At 38.4% G+C, this 23,223-nt stretch overlaps 3 protein-coding genes across 3 annotated transcripts; 2 read left to right on the top strand and 1 right to left on the bottom strand.

The window, feature by feature from the left end:
- Positions 1-837: 837 nt before the first annotated feature.
- Positions 838-7,135, top strand: gnpda1 (glucosamine-6-phosphate deaminase 1). Its single transcript, XM_036575434.1, has 6 exons — positions 838-1,116; positions 2,241-2,342; positions 3,070-3,252; positions 3,385-3,569; positions 4,548-4,722; positions 6,694-7,135. Exons 1-6 carry the CDS (start codon positions 993-995, stop codon positions 6,732-6,734), a joined length of 810 nt encoding a protein of 269 aa, XP_036431327.1. The 5' UTR covers positions 838-992; the 3' UTR covers positions 6,735-7,135.
- A 3,323-nt stretch (positions 7,136-10,458) lies between these two features.
- Positions 10,459-18,303, top strand: ndfip1 (Nedd4 family interacting protein 1). Its single transcript, XM_036575616.1, has 8 exons — positions 10,459-10,719; positions 13,323-13,407; positions 14,102-14,232; positions 14,329-14,416; positions 14,952-15,076; positions 15,780-15,846; positions 15,963-16,071; positions 17,322-18,303. The coding sequence occupies exons 1-7, from the start codon at positions 10,690-10,692 to the stop codon at positions 16,067-16,069; spliced, it is 633 nt and encodes a 210-aa protein (XP_036431509.1). The 5' UTR covers positions 10,459-10,689; the 3' UTR covers positions 16,070-16,071; positions 17,322-18,303.
- Positions 18,304-19,174: 871 nt separating this feature from the next.
- On the bottom strand, positions 19,175-22,395 carry fgf1a (fibroblast growth factor 1a). Its single transcript, XM_036575617.1, has 3 exons — positions 22,118-22,395; positions 19,922-20,025; positions 19,175-19,831 (listed from the first exon to the last, which is right to left on the bottom strand). Exons 1-3 carry the CDS (start codon positions 22,281-22,283, stop codon positions 19,634-19,636), a joined length of 468 nt encoding a protein of 155 aa, XP_036431510.1. The 5' UTR covers positions 22,284-22,395; the 3' UTR covers positions 19,175-19,633.
- Positions 22,396-23,223: the final 828 nt, after the last annotated feature.

Below are 23,223 nucleotides of genomic sequence, written 5' to 3'. Positions count from 1 at the left end.
TCTGTAATTGTAGAACTACAAAGTGCACCTATATAGTAAGTGGAGCTGATAAAATGGACAATGAGCGTAGAAACAAGGAGGTGGTCATAATGTTATGCCTGATCAGTGTAGTTCACCACTAATAGAAGCCCAGTCATTAGTGTGGTATGTGGTTTTGGACAGAGCTGATTTGTGTTGAAGTGCAGCAGCAGTGTGAACAGCTTCACTCAGCCAATGAGCTGCTCCGCTCACCTACCAATCAGCACTCAGTAGCAGCAAGGCTAGCCTTCTCCTGCCCAAAACCTGTTTGCTGGAAAAAAAATGGGAAAATACAGGCAGTATTTCTTTGCTTTTTTAGTGAAATACATCCTTCTTCTTTCCAAATTTACAGAAAGGTCCCGGACAAGTGGTTAAAATCTGTTTTAACTTTTCATTTTTAGCTCCATTCTCCCCCATTCACTGAGGCCTCGCTCGCGGGCGCCCTCTGGCGTTCAGCAGTCGTGTTTTTGCTCTAGCGGGAGAAATGGGAAGTGGTCAGGCTCCCCTTAAACAGCTCTGCCTGCAGTCACACGCTTCTCTTTCTCCCTGTCCGTCTCTTCCTGCGGGAGGTGGGAAACGCCTGCAGGTCAGCTGATTCAGTGCTTCATTCAGTCTCTGCTCATCATGTGATTAGATCTTGTGAACCGCCAGTACAAGTTACAGTGCAGTCACAACACATTTAATACAGAGTCTGGTGAAGCACATCATCAATAAATGTCTGTATGATTAAAAATGGCCATATTATTGTACGACTTCTTCGCGCTGTTCGTTTCCTTTGCTCGTGTTTTCAACAATAAGCACTTTTTCCTGCTCCGGGTCCTCCCACCGCTGATAAAGCCTCTTCCTGCTACTCTCAGCCACTTTATGAGGCTAAAGTCTGTCTGAGGCTGCTCTGTGTCTCAGCCCTCTTCTGTTTTCGTGGCGCTGCTCTGATCATAGTCTCTCCACTAAAACCCCGAAATAACGTGACAGCGATGAAACTGATCATCCTCAGCGACTACGACGCAGCCAGTGAGTGGGCAGCCAAGTACATCAGAAACAAGATCATCCGCTTTAAACCTGGACCCGACAGGTTCTTCACTTTGGGCCTCCCAACAGGTACTCCGCACACTCCAGTACACCTGCCCTGCAACCGCACCTCAGGCTTAAAGGGTTCTCTGCATGGTGAAGTGGTTCTTCAGATTGATGGAGAATGTGTTGTAACGTTATATGATTCCACACTTTAAAAATGATGGTTCTTCAAGGGTTCTCTGGTAAAGAAAATGGTTCTATATAGAACCATGAACACTCAAAGAACCCTTTGCATGATTTAAGGGTTGTTTGCATTCTGAAAGTGTTCTTCACACTGATGGAGAATGTGCTGTAGATGGTTCTATAAAGAACCTTTTTTGAAAAGGGTTCTATATAGCACCAAAAAGGGTTCTTCGGTTGTTACAAGATTGACATCGTTACAATAGAATAACCTTTTTTGGTGCTATGTAGAACCATATACAACACATTCTCCATCAATTTGAAGAAGAACTATTTAATGATGCAAAGAACCCTTTAATCATGCACAGGGTTCTGTGAGTATTTATGGTTCTGTATCGAACCATTTTCTTTACAAAAGAACCCTTGAAGTACCATCATTTTTGAGAGTGTATAGAACCTTTTTGAAAATGGTTCTATATAGCACATAAAAGTTTCTTCTATTGTTACAGGCTTGGCATCGTAATAATAGCAAAACCCTTTTTGTTGCTATTTAGAATCGTTTTCAAAAAGGTTCTATACAGAATCATATACAACACGTTCTCCATCAATTTGAAGAAGAACTATTTAATGATACAAAGAACGCTTTAATCATGCAGAGCGTTCATGGTTCTATATAGAACCATTTTCCTTCCTAAATAACCCTCTAAGCTACATCATTTTTAAGAGTGTGTAGAACCTTTTTGAAAATGTTTCTATATGGCACCTAAAAAGGTTCTTCTACTGTTACAAGCTTGACATTGTAACAATAGCAGAACCCTTTTTGGTGCCATAAAAGAAAAACATTTATACTCAAGGTTCTAAATATATGTACATAAATAATTAAATATATATGGTACTCATGGCTGTAAATAGGACCATTCCCTTTACTAAAGAACCCTTGAAGAACCATCTTTGTTAAGAGTGTGTTTAAACACTTCAGCCGTTCTGCTGACACACGTTTTGTTCTGTCTTTGTCCTTTGCTGCTTGTTAGGGAGCACTCCACTCGGCTGCTATAAAAAACTGATTGAGTATTACAAGAAGGGGGAAATATCTTTCCAGTATGTGAAGACATTCAATATGGATGAGTATGTGGGTATGTACTTCATCTTTTGGAGATTTGGGACAGTGCGTCTCCTCTTGTTGCACCATTTATTGTAGCTTATAGTAGCCTGTTTTGAATTTTGAGGTTTTCATAATGCCATGAAAACCAACAGCAGTTTAGCTCTGCCCATTAATACTGAAGTTACAAGGAGTGTTTCAGCTTGGACTGCTTTTAAATAAGGCAATACAGGGCCAAGGCCAATCAAAACAAAGCTCATTTAAACATGTCAGTCTTAAGGGCACAGTAACAAAACCAGCCTGTTTAATTCTATGGGATAGAGAGAGGTTTGAAAACGGTCACTTAAAAATGAATTATGACACATAAAACCACACTGATGTCATAAACTGACCTCTGAAAACACAAGAAACATGTAGGATGGGGCCATGTGAAGAGCACAGAAGGCTAATGTGTCATTTAGAAGAGATTCAGAAGGGGGATTCCAAGTAATGTAGCTATCCAAGATGTTGTCCTATTGTTGGGAGATCCAAGCTTGATCAGTCCAACAGAGTCTAATTGGTCCTGTTTTTAATTTGATTGAAGTTAGTAACGCAGTACATAATCATTGTATATATAGTTTTAGTGGTTTTACATGTGGCTGTACTGTTTTGCTGGTACAACACTCAAGATACTCATCATGTATCATAACAAAGTCTCCAAGTATTTTGCCACATTGTCCCCCCTCCTTGTATCTAAAGCCATATGTGCAATCTCTGTGTAGGATTGCCTAGAGATCACCCTGAAAGTTATCACTCCTTCATGTGGAATAACTTCTTCAAGCACATCGACATCCGGGCCGAGAATGCGCACATACTGGACGGCAATGCTCCAGACCTGCAGCAAGAATGTCAGAGCTTTGAGGATAAGATTAAAGCTGCGGGTGGAATTGATCTCTTCGTTGGCGGTAAGATTGCTGAGTGATCTCTGACCTTCTGTCATTTAGCCAAAGGCGACACTAAGGCGAGTGGCGCTGTCCGGCCAATCCCAAGAATTACTGCTCTAAGATAACACATTCATGGTTCTGCTGCTGTTGCAGGTATTGGACCTGATGGTCACATCGCTTTCAATGAGCCTGGCTCGAGTCTCGTGTCCCGAACCCGGGTGAAGACCTTGGCTATGGACACTATCCTGGCCAACGCTCGTTTCTTTGACGGAGATCTGTCCAAAGTTCCTACCATGGCTCTCACTGTAGGCGTCGGTACAGTGATGGACGCCCGGGAGGTAAACAGACACACGTTAATGTTGTTAGTTTTTGTTATGTCAAATATTTGTTTTGAAAATATTGTTTTGAATCATGAACAAGAGGTAATGTCTCCAATACCAGCTCAGTTATTTAAGTACTTTGCTAATGCGCTCACGTGTGTAGCCGAAATACAATATGAAAACATGATACTTGGAGACATTTTCACAAAACATGGTCTGTGTCAAGACACATCTTTTTTCTGAGGTTTGACAAAAAATTGTAAAATGTAAGACAAAAAATCTAAAAAAAAAAAATCCAATCAGCTACTTTTTATTATATTGTTTATACAGTTAGTATACACAGATTGTTCTTGTTTATAGACTCTGTATAATGGATTTATCTGTCTTTTTTATAATATATACAGATGTCCAGTGTTGTAGACGTGTTTTAGACTATTAAATATTAGGAAAATGTATGGATGCCTATTCCCACCAGCTCGAGTACAAAAAAATGTCTATGTTTTTCCTCCTTTGTTGCGGTAGAATGTCAAAATATTGATGTATTATCTAAAAATACAGGCTTACTCTCTCAAATTAATGACGTAGTATCTCAAAATCACTCATAACGACCTATTTCTCAAAATATTCACTTTGTATCTCTTATTAATGAATAACTTTCCTGAAATGTTGTCCTGTTATGTCAAAAGAGTCAATATGCTAAGAAAATAAGGCAATATTTCAAGATATCAATATTTTGACCTACTGCTTTTCTCCTTTACCTGGTGGCAATGGCCTTCCATAGAAAAGGACATATTGCCCACCCTTAGGTCAGTGATTTCTGTTGCTGGTCAAAACTTCTGTGGACACAATCATAAGAGCCACAGTCACATTTGTATTGTTCTTCAGGCTGTCCTGAATATTTCTGTGTTTTACAAAAGAGGCTTTGAATGCCTCTTTTCTGTTGTCAAACTCTTTTCTCTGTCTCAAGTGACTCTATATCTGTTTGTATGTATGTAGGTGATGATCCTCATCACAGGTGCACACAAAGCGTTTGCCCTGTATAAGGCCATAGAGGAAGGTGTGAACCACATGTGGACCGTCTCAGCGTTCCAGCAGCACCCTCAGACTGTGTTTGTGTGTGATGAGGACGCAACCCAAGAGCTGCGGGTCAAGACGGTTAAATACTTTAAAGGTAATGCTCAGGCTGATGTGTCCAGTGTTGAGCCAGGGAGTCAATGTTGATGTCTACTGATTCCTGTTGAGCTCTCTGATGCACAAATGTTTTAGATGTCTCTGAAGACCTTAGGTCACCATCAGGGGCATTTCACAGGTTTCTGGGCCCTCTCCAAATACAGTCTCCATGACTGGCTTCCTATTTTTTGTTAAAATATGAACTATATGTGGAAAAAGACATAGCCTTCCAACTGTACTTCGTAATAAAGTTGCTTTTCATGTTTCAATGCTTTTCTATCATCCATGGTTAGTAATTTTTAGGGGTGCATCAGAATGATGATATTGGAATCGGTAGATAATTGTTGAAACATTTGACGACGCAGTTGTACACCAAAACAGTGAAACATTTAGAAGACTGATAGATTACTGTGCTAAAATGTCTGCACTTTATTAACTTAACTTCACTTATGATTAGGGTTGCCAGGTTTCCAGTTTTGGAGCAGACAGTCTCTTGTCTCTTTGAGCTCTATTGTCCGGTGGTACTAACGTTAAACTGTCTGGTAGGGTCTCACTCTAAATGTAAATAAAGTGCTCTTGGATCTGCACTGTGGTATAGTCCACCAATCACAAGTGTTCATGTCACCCTTATGGGTGTATACACTGTGTATACCGTACTTGATAGCATGTCAAATTAGTGATAATACAATAAAATAGTAGTTAGTTAACTAAAGTAAAAAAAACATAGAGAATGGAGCTGCGTGCTGATGTGACAAGGAGAGAGTGGTCTCAGTATGTACAGTCACTCCATCACGTTATTTAAGTTTCCTTGGTTATTTCACTGGTTAAAACTTGCTGCTTCTACTGCTTTGTCCTTAAAACATTGTGTTTATATGCTTCTGTAACATTTTTTACATCAGCATTAATTACTCTGAAAATTTACGCAGCTTGTTCTGACACTGTGGTAAATGTGGTAAAAGGTAAAACCAGCTTATTTGGCCCTCCCTCTGTAAAAAATGTAAACAGTTTGGCCGCCACAGTCAAATGAACTTCTGTTGATTTTCTAAGTGAAAATATGTTAACACATCCTCTATAGTGAACACACTTTTGTACGTTAAATGCAAAATTTTTTGTTTATTTGTTGAATTTAACAAAAATTAAAATGAAAAAGGAAACATACAACATGGCCTGTGCAACACAAACACACATTTTCTAAGCCGCTTATCCTTCTGAGTGCTGGAGCCTATCCCAAAGCTTATTGGGCAGACGGCTGTATATTTGCATATCTAACTAAATTTTCTTTTATATTCTAAAGCAGATATTAATATACTGGTGGCTTGTAGCTTTAAAAGTAGTAATTCATACTGTTAATTCACATTTTACATGGTGCAATTTTTTTTTTTGCTGCAGCTGAAATCTGGTAACCTGTGAAGAGCGTTACATTTCTCCATAATGTTAATCCAGGTGCATTTAGTATCAATTTCTACATTTTATACATGTTTATGTATCAGCATCGGAATGTACATTGAAAAATACTGCATATGAAGCATCAGCCCAAAATTCCCATATTGGTGCATTCAAATCTAGTGATGGTGTGGACTGCACTGTTTGGAGGGGGAGAAGGAGCAGAGGTGAAGAAGGCTTCTTAATACTTATTATGGGTGCAAAATTCAGTCATAACATCTCTATGTTATATGCACTCTATGACAATATGCACTTAGTTACAGCACTTATTGCACAGAAATTGTACACCAAAGCAAACGTTTTTAGTCCAGGCCTCGTTGTGGGTTCTGGGGTGGTCAGTTTTTCCACAGATAATATGCCTCTGGTCACAAAATAAAGTGTGATAGAATGGGTGATAGAAGAACACCTTTGGGCTGCACATTACACTGTTTGAAATTATAAGCTGTTTTTGTTGGTTAACGTAATGAGCTAAGACTAGAAACAAGATCCAGCTGTGTTTTATATCTTATTCTTTATATTTATTCTACAGGAATGATGCACGTTCACAATAAGCTGGTGGAGGAACCATAGTTTCAGATGCTGAAATGAGGAAGATGGAAGATGGTTTGGCATTTTATCTCAAAGATCACATCAGAAAGGCTGGTTGAAATGACCAGTTCTCTCTTTTGTCCTTGATTAAGAGTTTTACATTCTATTTTGTATTTAAAATACTACATTTTAATAAAAAAAAAATACTGTGGAGTAAAAGATCATTTCTAATGCCCCTCCCAGTGACAACAATGTAAAAGTTTTAAATGATTCAAATAAGTGAAAAAAAATGTTAATGGAATTTGAATTTAATTCCTAACAGTTTGGACACCAAATGCTGTTAAATGTTACAACTATGTGCATTAACACCGAGTGTTAATATGTAGTGTGGTTTGTGAATGAGTAACCTTCTTTCCCTCGTCTCATTAAACTCTTTGTTTTGTCATTGGGTCGACTGAACATCCTTATGGGAAAGTTTTTATTTTATTTCTGTGGTTACTCAAACAAAGTGAGTTGGTGAGAGAGCTTCTGTGGTTTTCTTTGAATCTGACACTCACAGATAGAGGCCGGGGTCACTTGTGCCTCACTGGGTTAAAGTCAGTTCCCTGTTCCCACATTCAAAAAGTACACATCCTGAAACAAGCTATTCAGTTCTATAATTCATTTCATTTCAACTGACAACCAGATTATTTATGACAGAATGTTTGTAACATCAGCTCAGTTTGGAAAAAAGAAACTACTGTTGGCTTGTATTTTATCTAGACTCATCAGAATGGTGAGACTTTAGTCAGCATAACTGCTTCCCTCATTGCCTGAACTGTTCCACATTTGTACTTGATTTCAGATCTACAGGGCAGCTCTTTCCCTAAACTACAAGACATGGGAAAATAAATAAATAAATAAATAAATAAATGTGTGCTAATAAATCGATACCATCATCATTTATTTTATATATATATATATATATATATATATATATATATATATATATATAGTATATATTTAGAAATGGTGATGGTATTGATTTATTAATATTGTTAGATTACAGCAAAAATTCTACCATTGCAGTGCCAACTGCTGTCCCAAAAATTTGAAGCCATGAAAATAATTTCAACAGAATTAACTACAGGACAATGACAAATATGTATTTTTTGTTATATTCCAAAATGAATCAATAAAAACTGTGATCATTCCTTTTTTTATTTTGCTGTATAGATTTTTAGTTATGTTGTAAATTAAAAACAGCATGTCCTAGTAGTGACTACAAAATAATCTATTATTTTATAACTTTTTTCCTAGTTTTTAAAACTAAAATGCCTTTGTCTGTCCCCTTAAAAATATCAATATAATTTTATATTCATGATAAATCTTATCTCAAGATAAGATCAGTGTTTCAGCCTTACTTTGATGATAAATTTTGGCCTAAGATGTTTTTTGTAGAATGTAGGTATATACAGATATGTTTTAAGAAACCAGATATTTCATTTTACTGGCAAAAATGATACTAATATCATCTCAGGTTATAGATATTATTCCAGATTTTTGTATTTTTCTAGTTGTATATATGCCTGTAGATAGGATTTTTATATTTATTTTTTCTGTTATATTGTTTTCACCCTTATTACTATTACTGTCCTGTGTTGTGTGATAGCTACTGGCTGCTAAATTTCCTTTGGGATTAAGAAAGTATCTATCTATCTAAAAAAAGAGAATTTAAAAATAATAAATAAATCAAATAATTGCTGAGATGTAAACAAAGTCATTCAGAGTGGTTTGACATGAAATTCTCCATTCTAGACAGGAACCTGGGGTTGTGATGTGTACAACACAAATATAGTCACTTTATTTACTATCTAAAATGACCAGTAAACCCACATGTCATTTGAGGTTTTACATGTAATACTGGAAAAATTGTGATAAATCTAAAAATGTAAGTTTTCTTTCATGACTATCTGCCTCAAAACACCTTGCGTACGTCTCCACCTTGAAGGGTGAAAAAAAATACATTTAAGAACAAAATCTCCTCTCAAATCTATCATAAAGGCACCAGGCACTGTATTCTTAATTACTGAATGTAATAACTTTCTGTGACAGAGTTTTTAAAGGCATTAAACTTTTCAGACGTCTGGTTCCCATCACCACCACTGTGGACAATTCTGACTCAGTAAGTTTCTCTAGAACGGAGCATTTCACACCAAACCACTCTGAATGACTTTGATTACATCTGAACCGTTTAGTTATGCAGAAAAGTTGAAACGTAAGTGGAATCCCCCTTTAAACTCCACTGCTCATCAGTTTAGAATGAGGAACTGTTGTTGAGTAAATCAGGATACACTTTATACTTGAATTAGAACTTATTTATGAGTTATTATCCCACCACAGTGGTCGAACAACTGATAATATAATGTAATACAACACAGATCTATACATAGATCCATTTCTTAAATGGTTAATGTGTTTAAACATGTCACGCTTAAATGGAGAATGTGCTGTATGTGAGCTCTAGATAGGACCTTTTTGAAAAGGGTTCTATGTAGCACCAAAAGGGTTCTACTATTGTCACAAGCTTGTCATTAGGGCTGAACGATTTGGGGAAAATATCTGATTGTGATTCTTTCTAAATCAATATTCCGCTTTGCAATTATTTTCTATAAATGAATTTTCAGGCCTGTTTTTTTGGCCAAGAAGGCCAGAGTACCCACTTTTTACTGACATGAAGTTTGCACACTCAGTGTGTCAGACTACCTGTAAGTTGTGATGGTTGTGATGTCACATATACAAAATTTCACTCTTAAAAAAGATAGTTCTTCAAGAGTTCTTTAGGAAAGAAAATGGTTCTATATAGAACCATGAACACTCAAAGAACCCTTTGCTTGATCATAAAGCTTGTAACCATAGAAGAACTCGTCAAACTTTTAAGAAAGGCTCTATATAGAACCATATACAGCACATTCTCCACCAATTTAAAGAATCCTTTCACGATGCAAAGAACCCTTTAATCATGCAAAGTGTTCTTTGAGGGTTCATGGTTCTTCATAGAACCATTTTCTTTATTAAAGAACCCTTGAAGAACCATCTCTTTGTGATTAGTTGCTTCTGATAGATCTAACTCATCCACAGGCAGTTCACAAGCTCTGTGTTATTAGGTTTAAAATTTATACTATTACTACTGTTATTAATTTAATAATAATGCATTCCATGATAAAAACTGCAGCTCTTGCCTTTTTGGAAATTAAAATTTCGATATACAAATGATTAATCACTCAGAGTCTACTTGACATTGTAACAACAGCAGAACCCTTTCTGGTCCTGTGTAGAACCATTATTAGAAATGGTCTATATATATTACAGGGGTGCCCAATCCTGGTCCTGGAGATCTACCACACTGGAGAATTCATATCCAACACACATGGCTCTAATATTCAGATACCCCTGTAGGCCTTCAGTACGTGGATCAGGTGTTCTAGATTAGGGTTAAAGCTAAACCCTGCAGGGTGGTAGATCTCCAGGACCAGGATTGAGCACCTCTGTTCTATGTCTATAGAACCATATACAACACATACTGCATCAACCTAAAGCACCATTTCACCATGCAGAAAAACATTAGAGCACGCAAATGGTTCTATATAGTTCTCATGGTTCTAAACAGAATCATTGCCTTTACTAAGAGACCCTTGAAGAACCGAGTGTGCAGTCTAGGTGTATGGGTTATGTAATAACCCCGGGTTTAATCTTTGTACCGAGTTGTAAAGGCGCTGAGTGAGCTGGCCTGGGTGGCTGAAGGGAGAGGAGCAGACTGAGCATGAGCAGTGGGGCCATGGCTACAGGGCTTTAGCTCCACTTAAGCACAACACAGCGGCAGCGGCGGCTCTCTAAACGGAGAAAAACACATTAAACCCGGACCGCGGAGGTACAACACTACACGGCTGCTTACTTAGAGAGCTGTTCTAGCTAAATACTCATATGAATTGAGTGGTCGGCCAAGACGTACCAGAGGATGGCTGAGCAAAGAAACGGATATCGACAGGTAAGGGCCAACTCGGCGAGCTAGTTAGCTTAGCTTGTTTGTCTTAGTAGATTTGATTAAAGTGTCCCGATTGAGAAGCAAGACAAGGTGTCGTTTTGTTAAACAGAGCATTATAACGTTACTTTACACTAAATGAGCTTATGAGGACACGTATTAGTCTGTATTTCCACTGACTGACATCGACACCTAGACGAGGCTGAAGTTGGCTTTCTACTCGCCAGCTTGTCGTTCGAATTTTCCCGTTCCACCTTAAATGGTGCCGCAGTTCCATTATGGGGCCTCAGACGGCAGAATGTAACTCCCGCACCATTTAAGGTGGAACGGAAAATTCGAAAAAGAAGCTGACTTAGGCTTCGTGACACATAGCAAGCTAATTAGCTAGCTGTTTAGCTAACGTTTTACTGTTTCGCTTTACAACATCCGCGGCTTTCTTTGACGAGTTAATCCGTTTGTTTTTATTTGATACGTAACGTTTCCATACAGTGGTAACGAAAACCGTAAGGATTGACTGTTAGCAGGCGGAAGTGCAGGGTTTTTGAGACAGTCGCTTCAGTGTTACTCTTAGGCCTGGTTATACAAATCCAGCTAACTGCTTGTCTGCTTTTCTTCTTGCCTACTATCCAGTACTACTACACTCCTAAAATGGTTCTTCAAGGGTTCTTTAGCAAAGGCAATGGATATAAAATATTAGAACCATTCACACGCATAAGTGTTCTTTGCATGGTGAAAAGGTTCTTTAGAAAGATGGAGAATGTGTTGTATACGGTTCAATATAATACCAAAAAAGGGTTCCTCTAGCAATAGAAGAACCCTTTGTCAAAAAATGTTCTATTTAGAACCGTATACAGCTTTCTGAAGAACCATCTTTTTTTTTTAAGAGTGTAGCTTTTTGGTAAATAAGCACAAAACAAATGTGACTAAAATGAAGTGTGAGTATTCATGGTAAATACTCTATACTGTAATGGCAGGTAGTCAAGGTTAGGGTCTTTAAAGGGTCCATCTGATGGAAAAACGTCCTTTTTTCAGTAAGGGGTTTATGCAGTGTGTAAAAACACACTGCATCAGCTCTCTTTGACAATTAATCTTGTCCCTAATCTTGTCCCTATCTTTTATATAAAAATGGGCCCTTTAAATACTCTCAGCTCCCTGAGATCACAGCGGGGTATTCAGTATGGAAATGTTCATATTAGCTGCTCATTTGAATGAATTGTTTTTGTGATGTCATGAAAACCACCACATGTACTTACTACTGTTCAGCCTGCAGCAGTTTAGCCCCGCCCATTTACTTTACAGTAAACAGCAAAAGTTTCAGCCCAAACTGGTTTTTGAATGAGAATCACAACAGTGATAATTTACATATCGGTGCTGTTGGAAGAAAATATTGTATCTCCGTTTTTGGTGTTTTTCAGTTTTTGACATCATCTGATAAGACCTGTTGCACATTGTGTGTAAATTTCATGAAGAATAGACCAAAAGAAATCAAAAATGACTTGGGCGGGGTTCCTTCTCCTGTAAAGTTATCATTTTGGAGATACAAGGTTTTCTTCCGACAACAGCGATATACTGAAAAAAAATATAAATCAGTCTTAAAGGAACAGTAACAATATCTGCCTGTTTAAATCTAAGGGATTAAGAAATGTTGGAAAATAGTCATGTAAAGATGAAATATATACATATTGTGTGTGTGTGTGTGTGTGTGTGTGTGTGTGTGTGTGTGTGTGTAAAATCATGCCAATGTCTGATTGAACCTCAGGGGAAAAAAATTAAAATACAAAATATATGTAGTTTATAGTTTGTGGGCCCTTTTAATAATTTTGGTTGTTAGCCCCGCTGTAAAGGAATGTGGTGTTTAAGCGATCTCACTACCCCCAAACAACGTTTGAAGGAGGTCTGGGCGATAGAGTGATGGAATCAGATATCCTGACGGTGATGTGTAAAAGGCAATAATCGCCATTTCGGTAAAAGAACTGAGAGAGAGTTAGAGAGGACTAATTTACCGTTCAACAGCTTGAAAAATACGTTGGGAAAATGTGATTCACGTTTGGTGTGCAGCCTCGCCCAGCAGTAGTCAGTTTCAGAGAGAGAGAAAGAGAAACTGCCGGTGTTGTTTCTCTCTGCTACAGACTGTAATGCTAGCTTTACTGCGCGGATTCCCCTTAATTTACCTTACATGAATAAAGGTGAAAATTAATGCTGACGTGCTTTGGAACTTCAGTTTGCCTCGAAGTGAATCACCGCTGTAAAAAACGAGCTAAAATGACAAAGTTTGGGTAGAGCGGCTAAGTTATCTCTTACCTTGAGATGAAGTTAATCTGATTCTCGTCTATGACGGTTTTCTCAGAAAAAGGTTATAAATGATATTAAATAAAATGTACACATTTTATCTTCTTTTATGCTTAAAACATTGAGTAATAATGGCCTTTAAACTCACCATTGTCTGCTGTGTGTGCTGTACTGAGTAAAATGTGCAGTATTTTCTGTGCCGTTTAAGTGTCACATTGGTTGGCTGAATTACGAAACGCTGCTGGTTTTGTGGGACGTTTTTCTTAAAGAATGTGGAAGGTCTATTTTCAGCATGGTGTTTTCTGTTGTTTCATTTGCAGTTGACCAATGAGGAGGAGACACCTGAGGTGCCCCAGGAGTCAAGTGATGCTCCCCCACCATACAACAGCATTGCGGAAGATTCAGGTAAAAGCCAGACACCCACGTCAACACAGTGACACAAGTAGCAGTTTTTGCCAGTTTCACAGTACGAATCAAGGCTTAGTGCTGTCCTTTTATGTCTGTTATACTGTGGGCCAGCATCCCAGAGCCACATTAAGCCTAATCCAAGACTTAAAAGAATATACAATGAGGATTCACCAGTGACTCTGCAGTTTAGTTGGAGACTAGGCCTAATCTACTTCTGGGAAACCTCCTCCTTTGTTACTGTAACAGCCTCTACTCTTCTGAGAAGGCTGGACACCAGATGTTGGAACATTGCTGTGAGGGTTTGATTGTTTTCAGCCACAAGAGCAGTAGTAAGTTCAGGTACTGATGTTGGATGATTAGTTCTGGATAACAAACTCTTCCCAAAGGAGCTCCATTACTCCAAAGAACACAGCTTCACTGCTCCACAGCCCAGTGCTGGGGGGCTTTCTATAGCCCTCTAGTTGACACTTGGTGTTGGGCCTGTTGACCTTTTGCTCATGTATGGCTGCTCCAGCCTGTTGAATTCTGTTGGCAATGCCAATTTTTAGATTAGTTTGGACATGTCTGTCGGGAAAGTTGTGAAACGTTTAATTTGATTATCAGTATTTTACACATATACTTACTTTAACAGCTTTAGCCTTCGACCATCAGATGCTGTTGAGATCAACTGATGTTATCTTTACTGTTACAGCTTTCTTTGATTACAAAGAAGAGGGGAATTACCCCAAACCCCCTTCATACAATGTTGCCACGTCTTTACCATCATATGACGAGGCAGAGCGGACCAAGGCTGAGTCCTCTGTTCCTCTTGTGACACCAAGGGTGAGGATGTATTATCTCTGTTTTTATGTAACCGCTTTTGTGCCAGAGACCTTTTCACACTCACGTATAATCCTTTCAAACCCTGTTCCCTGACAGGACGAGGATTTTGTTTCCAGAGAGGACTTTGACGATGTTGACCAACTGCGAGTCGGGAACGATGGCATATTCATGCTGACATTTTTCAGTAAGAGTCTGAATACTGTGTTTATACCTGATACCTCATAATCAGTCATAATAAGTTTGGCTGTTACGTTAGAAATTGAGAAATCTACAGATTACCTTGGTGTGTAATCAAGTAATCAGTTTTTGAAAAGGGCCAACCAATAAAAATGTAATTATCTAAATGATAACAGAGCAGGCAGAGCCTTTCAGGGATTCAAAATTTGACATATTTTGTGGGATAAAAGCCTTTAGAAGTACTTAATAAAAATATTTATAACTCTGTGGTGAAAAATGCATATGCATGGATTTATTCATCAGGCTTTTGTCCTACTGTAAGAGAGAACCATAAGAGAATTTGACATATGCATTATATTCCACTGTCAGCTAATTGTTGCTGGTTCATTGAGAAGGTAAAATTAAAAGGAATATTTTTAAACCAACATAGTCAAGTACATTTCACAGCCCGAATAGAAATGAATAATTCTGTTGCTCAAGGAGTTTTTAAAGATTGATATCAGCAGGCAAATGGATGATCCATTGTGATCTTTTATTTCCAGTGGCTTTTCTTTTCAACTGGATTGGCTTCTTCTTGTCCTTCTGCCTTACTACTTCGGCAGCAGGGCGCTATGGAGCCGTCTCTGGGTTTGGGCTGTCCTTGGTTAAGTGGGTCCTGATTGTCAGGGTAAGATTATTACACATTTGAAGAATTTATTCTTGGAGTTTGTCCTTTTTTAGTATATAGGAAGGCTTGTCTCAATTCATCAGACAATATATGATCCTATTGTATTCCTACAAAGTGTAATGATCACCATTACATGGTAGAGTGAATATCCTTTTTAAATCAATTGTGTCTACTGTGTAACAGGAACTGGTCCAAAGTTTTGAGAAATGTGGTCCAGAATAGCGGTGGTAATTGGCAGATCGCATTAAAATTGACCTTTCCATGCTACGGCCATAAATCTGTTCTTACTGCTGTGAGGATGGACAAGCTTGACAGATCGTTGGCAAAAATCCCGTTCACCCTGAGGAGAACCTGTAGTGAAAAAATATTTACATTTATTGCGTAATTTGAAATGTTTATTTTATATAGGTGTAAAAGGTCATATTGTTTTTATGGGTATAAATAAAATTATACTTTTTTATGATTTTGAGCCGTGTGCTACAATTTCTCATTAGGTAGAATGGAGGTAGAATGGGATTTTTGTCAGTGTCCGATAGAGCTTGTCCTTAAAGAAGACTTTTTTGAATATATCATTGATTCGATGAGAGATGTAAAGCTGTAGATTCGTGTACATTGTGTGCATTATGTTGCATTATTTGAAATACATTTTAAGCCTTGTAATTGTATTATGAGTAACTTATTTTGTTTATTTGTATTAAAACAGTTTTCCACATACTTTCCTGGATATTTCGATGGGCAGTACTGGCTGTGGTGGGTTTTTCTTGTCGTAGGTATGTATGTGTTTGTAAATGTACATTAATTGGGAAGAAATTCTTTTTATCCTTTCTGTCCAGATCAGGCGTAGATGTAGGGGGCAATACTAAGCGTTAATCTTTTTTCTAAACAGGGTTCCTGCTGTTCTTCAGAGGATTTGTTAATTACTCAAGAGTGCGCAACATGGCCGATCATTCCTTCTCCACTCTTCCTCGGACCAGAGTGCTTTTTATCTATTAAAGGTAAAATTTTAAATTTATAAAAAAATTGTAAAAATTTATGACATTACGTGGTTTAAAAAAAAAAAGGAAAATATTTATACTGTACTGTGCAAAAGTCTTAAGCACCAGATAAAATGATATTAAAAAACAAGACATCTACCTGGGCAGTAAGATTTTTTTTTGGGTCATAAAACACTAATATTAGAGTAACTACAAACATTAATAAAACAAGTAGTGATTTTATTTAAGTCACTGTTTTTTTTAACCATTTCTAAATCTTTCCTTTAAGAATCAGAATCAGATTTATTGGCCAGTTGGGGTCCAGCTGTAGATGTCAAGATATTGGGTACTTTTTTTGAAAACAAGAAATTCTTGTTACTTTTTACTGCATTAATATTTGTTGTGAATTATTTTGCATTATATTTGTATTATATTAGTTATTAGTTATACAGTTATCAAGATAAACCCATGATAAATTGTTCTAAACAGTTTGTTCAGGTGCCTAAGATTTCTGCATGGTACTGTATGTATTTGTAAAACTGTATGTATGGATGGATATTTTATAATTATATTTTGAATTACTTTCTCAAATGACAGTCGAATAGCTACTTAACTGGACACTGGATTTAAGAGGGAATTCCACCAGTTTTTCAAAGTGTGTATGTAATTCAGTCACTGAGATGTAAACAAAGTCATTCAAAAAGGGGTTTGATGTGACTCAGATTTCTTTACAGTGGTGCTGATGGGAACCAGGGATCACCATGTTTACATAACAAATATGGCCATTTTATTTACTATCCAAAATGACCAGTGAGCCTACACGTGAGTTTTTATGTGTAATGTTGATGATGGTAAAATGGTGGTAAATCTGAATAAAATTAAGTTTTCTCTGGGTACTATTTTTAGAACTCCATGCGTGTATCTCTCCACCACGAATGGAAGACCAGAATTTCATCCCAAAACAATGTTTCAGGCATCATGCAGTTTATTGATAACCATTTCGTATAATAACTTTCTGTTAGGTAGCTTTTAGAGGCATTACGTGCTTCAGGCGTTTGGTTCCTCTCACCACCACTGTGAACAATTCTGATGTGCTAAGTTCTAGAACAAGTGAGTACATAGAACAGCTCTGAATGACTTTGTTTACATATTTACGACTGAATTTTGGAGCAGATTTGAAAAGTCGGTGGAATTCCCTGATTTCCCTGCAGACTTACAGTGATTTATCTCTTAATTGCTCTCTTTTAATCAGATGCTCTGTTTCTGTACAGAATTTGCACCTCAGGACTATTACATCATGAACAAAATGGCAAAACTCAAGCTTCAAATCTTCAGGACTTAAAAAAGCAGAGCAAAGAAGAATATGGCCGCTTTAAAAGTCTACACACTGCTATTAAATGATTAAACGTTTAGGTACGTTTCTGTACATTTACAAGGATGTTAATAGTCCTCTGATCATGTATTTATCAGCAACTAATATTCAGTGCAATCTACCATGGCAACATTAATGCATTGTCTTCTGCTAATATTTCTTAAGTAGCACACACCAAACGTCATAATGATCAGTCATAAATTAAGACACTTAATTCCTTGCAAAATTCATAGTTTACCCAGCTGATATCTTGGGTGATGCAATGGGCCTGTTAGTTTTTCTCATAAATAGTGCTGGGGAAATTTTAGTTTTACTTTGTGAGTAAGTATTGTAACCAAACGTTTTTTTTTTGTGTGAAATACAAAGAGTAGATGTATTAGGAACCAGACAATATCAGTTGTTACTTACACATGCACTTTGACGATACATTGAAGGTAGAGAAACAGCCAATTTTAAAGTCAGGGAAATATTAGGCCTTATGCAAAAATCTGAATGGTAAGTCTTTCTCTAATGGGTGTGATTATATAAACAAAGCTTTTGCTGTTATTATGATTATTAATATTATGATTATTATTATTACTATTATTAGGACCAAAAAATCAGGACAAGATGCAAAGCGTTTCAGTGTCATGCAGTCTGATTTAGCATGCAGTGAAACACCTGAACATGTAAATTTATCTCTTCAGTGATCTGTGTTGAACAGCAGTTCAAGATGCCAAAGTAGCTGTAGTTAAACCACTGACTCGTTGATTTTTCTTAATAAAGGTTTTAGTGAACGGCATGTTAATGAAATAGCTCTGCACAATGTGATATATTGTGATTTGTATGTTTACACTTGTGCAAAGTAACTTTTAATAAAGATTGCTTCTATAGTGAGCTTACATGGTTTGTGGTTCTCTGGGAAGGAACTCCTTTATGTTTTGGTGTATTTGCTCATTGTACAAGCCTCTTGAATATAAGTTTCAAGACATAAACTGATGCCAATTATTTCCTTTACACTTTTACCACCAGTGTAAATGTGCAGTACATGGTCTGCAGATGTTTCCTCTCATGCAGCTATATGAGTCTTGCTCAGTTATTCGTTCAGAACAGTTCTCATGCATTTCTGATTTAAAGGTTCTGTGTTATTTGTATATACGCTAGAATAATAAGTATTAAGTACATTTGTAATTACATAACTAAGTAAATACTTCACAGGGATGGGAAATACTTAACTGTACTTCATAATCCTTTACCAGCTTAAGTATTTTTGTTACTACTAAGTATTACTTTGTAAGATTTGTACTTTACTAGGTATTATTGAAACTAAATACTTTTAGTTTTAAAGAAAACATACTTTTTACTCTGTATATTTTCATTTAGATCTTCAAAATACATACTGGAAAACTCAAAGACCCAGTTCTCTCAGGTTTTTTGACAGTTGAGTTCCTATGCATTTTAATTAAACCGTTCAATCAAATTCATATAATTGTAAAATGAAACTGCCCATAACTACGCTAATTTATCTTTGTGTAAGGACTCATTAGTTGCTGTACCACTTTAAACATTTACGTTTTATTTTATATACTGAAATTTTATTTACTGGAGTTTTATGTACTTAAAGTTTAAAGGTAGATACTTTTTCATTCAAGTATTTTTCTACACTTTTAATTGAATAAGGTTTTGACACAGTACCTGTACTTGCACTTGCAGTTTTTCTGTACTTTTTCACCCCTAATAATTTATAATAGATAGCAAAACATCACAAAAATGATATCAGTCTATAGAGAGGGTTTATTATATTTCATCAAGTCTGGAACAACAGTGCAGGTTTATAAGAACAAAGACTTAAACGTGTGTAAACTGGAGTTAAAATAGAGGTAAAAACTTTCTCCCCATCACAGTAAATACAAGTAAATCATTTTCAGTGAGGTTTAGCTTGGCATACATTCACAATTCTGTAAGCAGCATATCATGTGTCTGTCTGTAATAGCTCGCTATTTCAGTCTGAGGTTTGATAATAAATACGCCTTAAAAGTTTTGGAACGACAATGTTAATATGATCAAGGAGAAACTGCACTAAAGACGGTGTCCACATGCCTTTGGAATGCTGTAAGTGTAGTAAGTGAAGTGCTCTGTGTGTGTTGCGAGACTGAAGTTAGCTGGGTTCATGTACTTGTACAGTAAACCCTGTACTGGCACTGCTACTCATTAGCCAGTGAGTGTCGGGCCTCAGTCTTTCGTTTGGGCCAGCTGTCGAGGGAGGAAGAAAATGGCCTTCTGTCCGATGTGAGTCCTGGAGCCGTTTTTCGGTTTTCCATTCTTTTTTATTCCCACGTACCAGTTTGGGCCATGCTTCTGTGAGCGGTACGTGTTGTAGTGGTTCTCCTCTATTTTCTCCAAGAAGTAACTTTCATCTGTTACTGACAACTGCAAATGCAGACAGACGATAAAGACAGGCGATAAAGCGTCTGTTACAGTGGTAAAGTGGTTACTCTATGTAGTAGATACTCCACTCACTGAGCCATACAGTGTGCCATCCTCACTCATAGAGAGGAAACGTCCAGCCTCTATTCCCTCAATGACCACCACTCCAGGACTCACAGCTTTAATCCGCAATACACCTTTTAAAAAGACAAACACAGAAATAACAGAACAAAAAAATAACATCGATTATTCAGCTTCAGCTTATGAAACTATATACTAGTTTGATGTAGTATATAAACTCTGTTAGTGCTAAAATGTACAGTTGACTCTCCATTCCATACAGTCCATGGAAAGTCAGCTAAAAAAACAGCCTGTTTTGGATTGAATTTGGATGGCGTCACATATGTCCACCTATATGGTCTACAGCAGTTTAGCTCCACTCATTCACACTTACAAGAATATAAGGAGTGTCCATATAACTTACAGGTTATAAGATGTGTTTGTAATCAAAGTCATTCAGAGTGGTTTGGTGTGAACTGCTCCACTCTAGGGAAAAGTACTGAGTCAGAATTGTTCAGAGTGGTGGTGACCGGATTGAAGAGTTCTGAAGTCTGAAGAGTTCACAGCCTCTAAAAGCTCCATCACAGTATTGTTTCACAATACTTTTGTGATGTTTTGGCCTAAAACGTCTTGGTAAACTATTTATCGTGATCCATTTGTGGCAGAGGGGTAAGTGCAGAGCGTTGTGAGGCAAAATAGCTCCCCAGAAAGATTTTCCATTATTTTACCATCATTAACATTACATACAAAACTCATAAGACATGCGCAGGTTCACTGATGCTTTTGGATAATAAATAAAATGCCTATATACACCAACCAGACACTTCATGAAGTACACCTCCTTGTTTCTACACTCACTGTCCATTTGATCGGCTCCACTTGCTATATAGGTGCACTTTATAGTTCTACAATTACAGACTGTAGACCATCTGTTTCTCTGCGTACTTTGTTAGCCCCCTTTACCCTGTTCTTCAGTGGACAAGACCCCCACAGTGCAGGTCTTAGTTGGGTGGTGGATCATTCTCAGCACTGCAGCAACACTAACACTGGTGGTGGTGTGTTAGTGTGTGTTGAGCTGGTATGAGTGGATCAGACACAGCAGTGCTGCTGGAGTTTTTAAACACTGTGTCCACTCACTTTTCACTCTATTAGACACTCCTACCTTGTTGGTCGACCATGTAGATGTAGAGATCAGTCAGAGATGATAGCTCATCTGCTGCTGCACAGTTTGTGTTAGTCATGCTCTAGTCCAGGCATGCTGAACTGGGGACTTTCCACGCCAAAGTGCTGCAGAGATTAGTGTTAAACCCTCATCTAACGCTCTGAATTCAGCTGAATCAGGTGTATTTAATGAGGCAGTGTGCTGACGTTTGCAGTGTTTTGGACTGCAAGGACTGGAGCCTGACGCATGTGCTCTAGTCCTTCGTCAGTGGTCAGAGGACGCCGTTGGCTGGTTGTCTTTGGTTGGTGAACTATTCTCAGTCCAGCAGTGACACTGAGGTGTTTAAAATCTCCAGCAGCACTGCTGTGTCTGATCCACTCAGACCAGCACAACACACACTAACACACCACCACCACCACCACATCAGTGCTGAGAATGATCCACCACCCATACCTGCTCTGTGGTGGTCCTGTTGGTGTTCTATTGAAGAACAGGGCAAAAGGGGGCTAACAAAGTATGCAGAGAAACAGATGGACTACAGTCTGCAATTGTAGAACTACAAAGTGCTCCTATATAGTAAGTGGAGCTGATAAAATAGACAGTGGGCGGCCCTAATAAAGTGGGCGGTCAGTTTATGTGTTGTAGACATGGCGACGCCTGGTTCCTATCACCACTACTGTAAAGAAATCTGTGAACCATTTCACCCTAGACCACTCTGTTTACATCTCAAGGAAAGAATTATTCAGAAATTTCGAAAAAATCGGTGGAATTCCCCTTTAAGTTTCCATGTATGGACTGTATGGATCGGGGAGTGACATTATTGTGGATTAAATGATTTGGTGTGACTAAATATGTCCACGAATATGCTGAATAATCTAATATTCATTATTAAAACAACCTCATAGTGAGAGATATTAGCTGTATCGCCCTTATTAGCACTTTGCAGTGCAGGGCAGTGCAGTACTTTAGCCAGTGTTCACTGCTAACAGCTAACCTGTGGCACTGTATCACACTAAAGCACATTTCACAGGTGAGCGGCTGGTCTTGGAGGGTTTATCTTATCTTACTGTGGGGGTCGTTCTCATCCCTGGTTCCTCCCACTGCTCCGTCGGGGAGAATGAGCAGCTGGTACCCTCCGTTCATGCAGTGCAGGTGGGTGAGTTTCCTGTAGTCCGCTATGCTGGGGTGGGCGTCCTCGGGCTGCGGAGAGAGCTGCGTGATTTCTGCCTCCATCAGCTCCGCAGGAGAGGCTTCAGCGTGCAGGTTGATCGGATGTGGCCGAGGGCAAACGGAAATGAGGTGTGCACTCCCCTCTCACCGCCCCCCGGGCTGGTGGCGCTCGCTGAGCCGTGCTCTGATAGTGGTCCCTGCCAGTGCACTTTGAACAGCGTCGTTATGTGGCTTAGCAAGGCAGCAGAGTCAGTGGCGCCTGATCTGTGCTCAGTTCAGCTGTCACGGCTTTAGTGAACACTGTGTGGAGAAGAACAGACCACCAGGTACAGAAGGATGGACCAGAATAAACGACCTGCTGCTTTACCTTCGTTTCAGATAGACTTGTATCTTGAAGGGAGACCACCCTGCTAGAAAATCCAGCACAGCTGCTCACCAGACAGGCCTATGTTTTGTTTTGGTCAGCAGCAGTGGAAGCTGATGTGCTGGTCAGCATCAAAACCAGTATATTGTGGTGTTGGTGTAGGATGACATTGCGCTTTAAAGGCGAACGCTGTTTTGCTGAACAGGCAGAGAGGAATAGCAGGCAGGTCACTTCTACCCGCACACAGACCCACACCAGCTACCCAACATCCCAAATTACACAACACATCTGCACATCATTAAGCCAACAACTTATTTACAATGAAGTCTCTCCTACCACGAACACAGCACCTCCCGAGAGCCTCCGTGCGTGGCCGCTCTGCATGGCCAGCATGCTGTGTTTTGGTGCTGGGATGTTTTTCAGCCAGCAAGGTCATGGTCAGACCAGCATAAACCAGCTGGAACCATCATGGAATTCATGCTGGTCTATGGTGTTTTTTTTCCGGCAGGGCATTACTTTGTTTAGTGGTGATTATTGTTATAAAAACCTTGCACGTTACACCAGTTCATCATCTTAGCTACCTGTAAATTTTGTGTGTGTAATAATACTTCAATATGTCTAATACACCATGTGCATCAC

This window comes from Colossoma macropomum, unplaced genomic scaffold (assembly GCF_904425465.1).
Source record: "Colossoma macropomum unplaced genomic scaffold, Colossoma_macropomum, whole genome shotgun sequence".
Classification (NCBI taxonomy): domain Eukaryota; kingdom Metazoa; phylum Chordata; class Actinopteri; order Characiformes; family Serrasalmidae; genus Colossoma; species Colossoma macropomum.
The sequence above is the reverse complement of the archived record's forward strand: the minus strand, read 5'-3'. Positions and strand labels throughout refer to the sequence as shown.

Bases quoted from the DNA above. Each gene is read 5' to 3' on its own strand.
- gnpda1 (XM_036575434.1), top strand. From the start codon at position 993: ATGAAACTGATCATCCTCAGCGACTACGACGCAGCCAGTGAGTGGGCA. The intron at 1,117-2,240 runs GTACTCCGCACA...GCTGCTTGTTAG, and splicing joins CACTTTGGGCCTCCCAACAG to GGAGCACTCCACTCGGCTGC. The intron at 3,570-4,547 runs GTAAACAGACAC...GTATGTATGTAG, and splicing joins CAGTGATGGACGCCCGGGAG to GTGATGATCCTCATCACAGG.
- ndfip1 (XM_036575616.1), top strand. From the start codon at position 10,690: ATGGCTGAGCAAAGAAACGGATATCGACAG. The intron at 14,233-14,328 runs GTGAGGATGTAT...GTTCCCTGACAG, and splicing joins TTCCTCTTGTGACACCAAGG to GACGAGGATTTTGTTTCCAG. The intron at 15,077-15,779 runs GTAAGATTATTA...GTATTAAAACAG, and splicing joins AGTGGGTCCTGATTGTCAGG to TTTTCCACATACTTTCCTGG.
- fgf1a (XM_036575617.1), bottom strand. From the start codon at position 22,283: ATGGAGGCAGAAATCACGCAGCTCTCTCCGCAGCCCGAGGACGCCCAC. The intron at 20,026-22,117 runs GTAAGATAAGAT...TCTTTTTAAAAG, and splicing joins GGATGAGAACGACCCCCACA to GTGTATTGCGGATTAAAGCT. The intron at 19,832-19,921 runs GTGAGTGGAGTA...CTGCATTTGCAG, and splicing joins ATGGCACACTGTATGGCTCA to TTGTCAGTAACAGATGAAAG.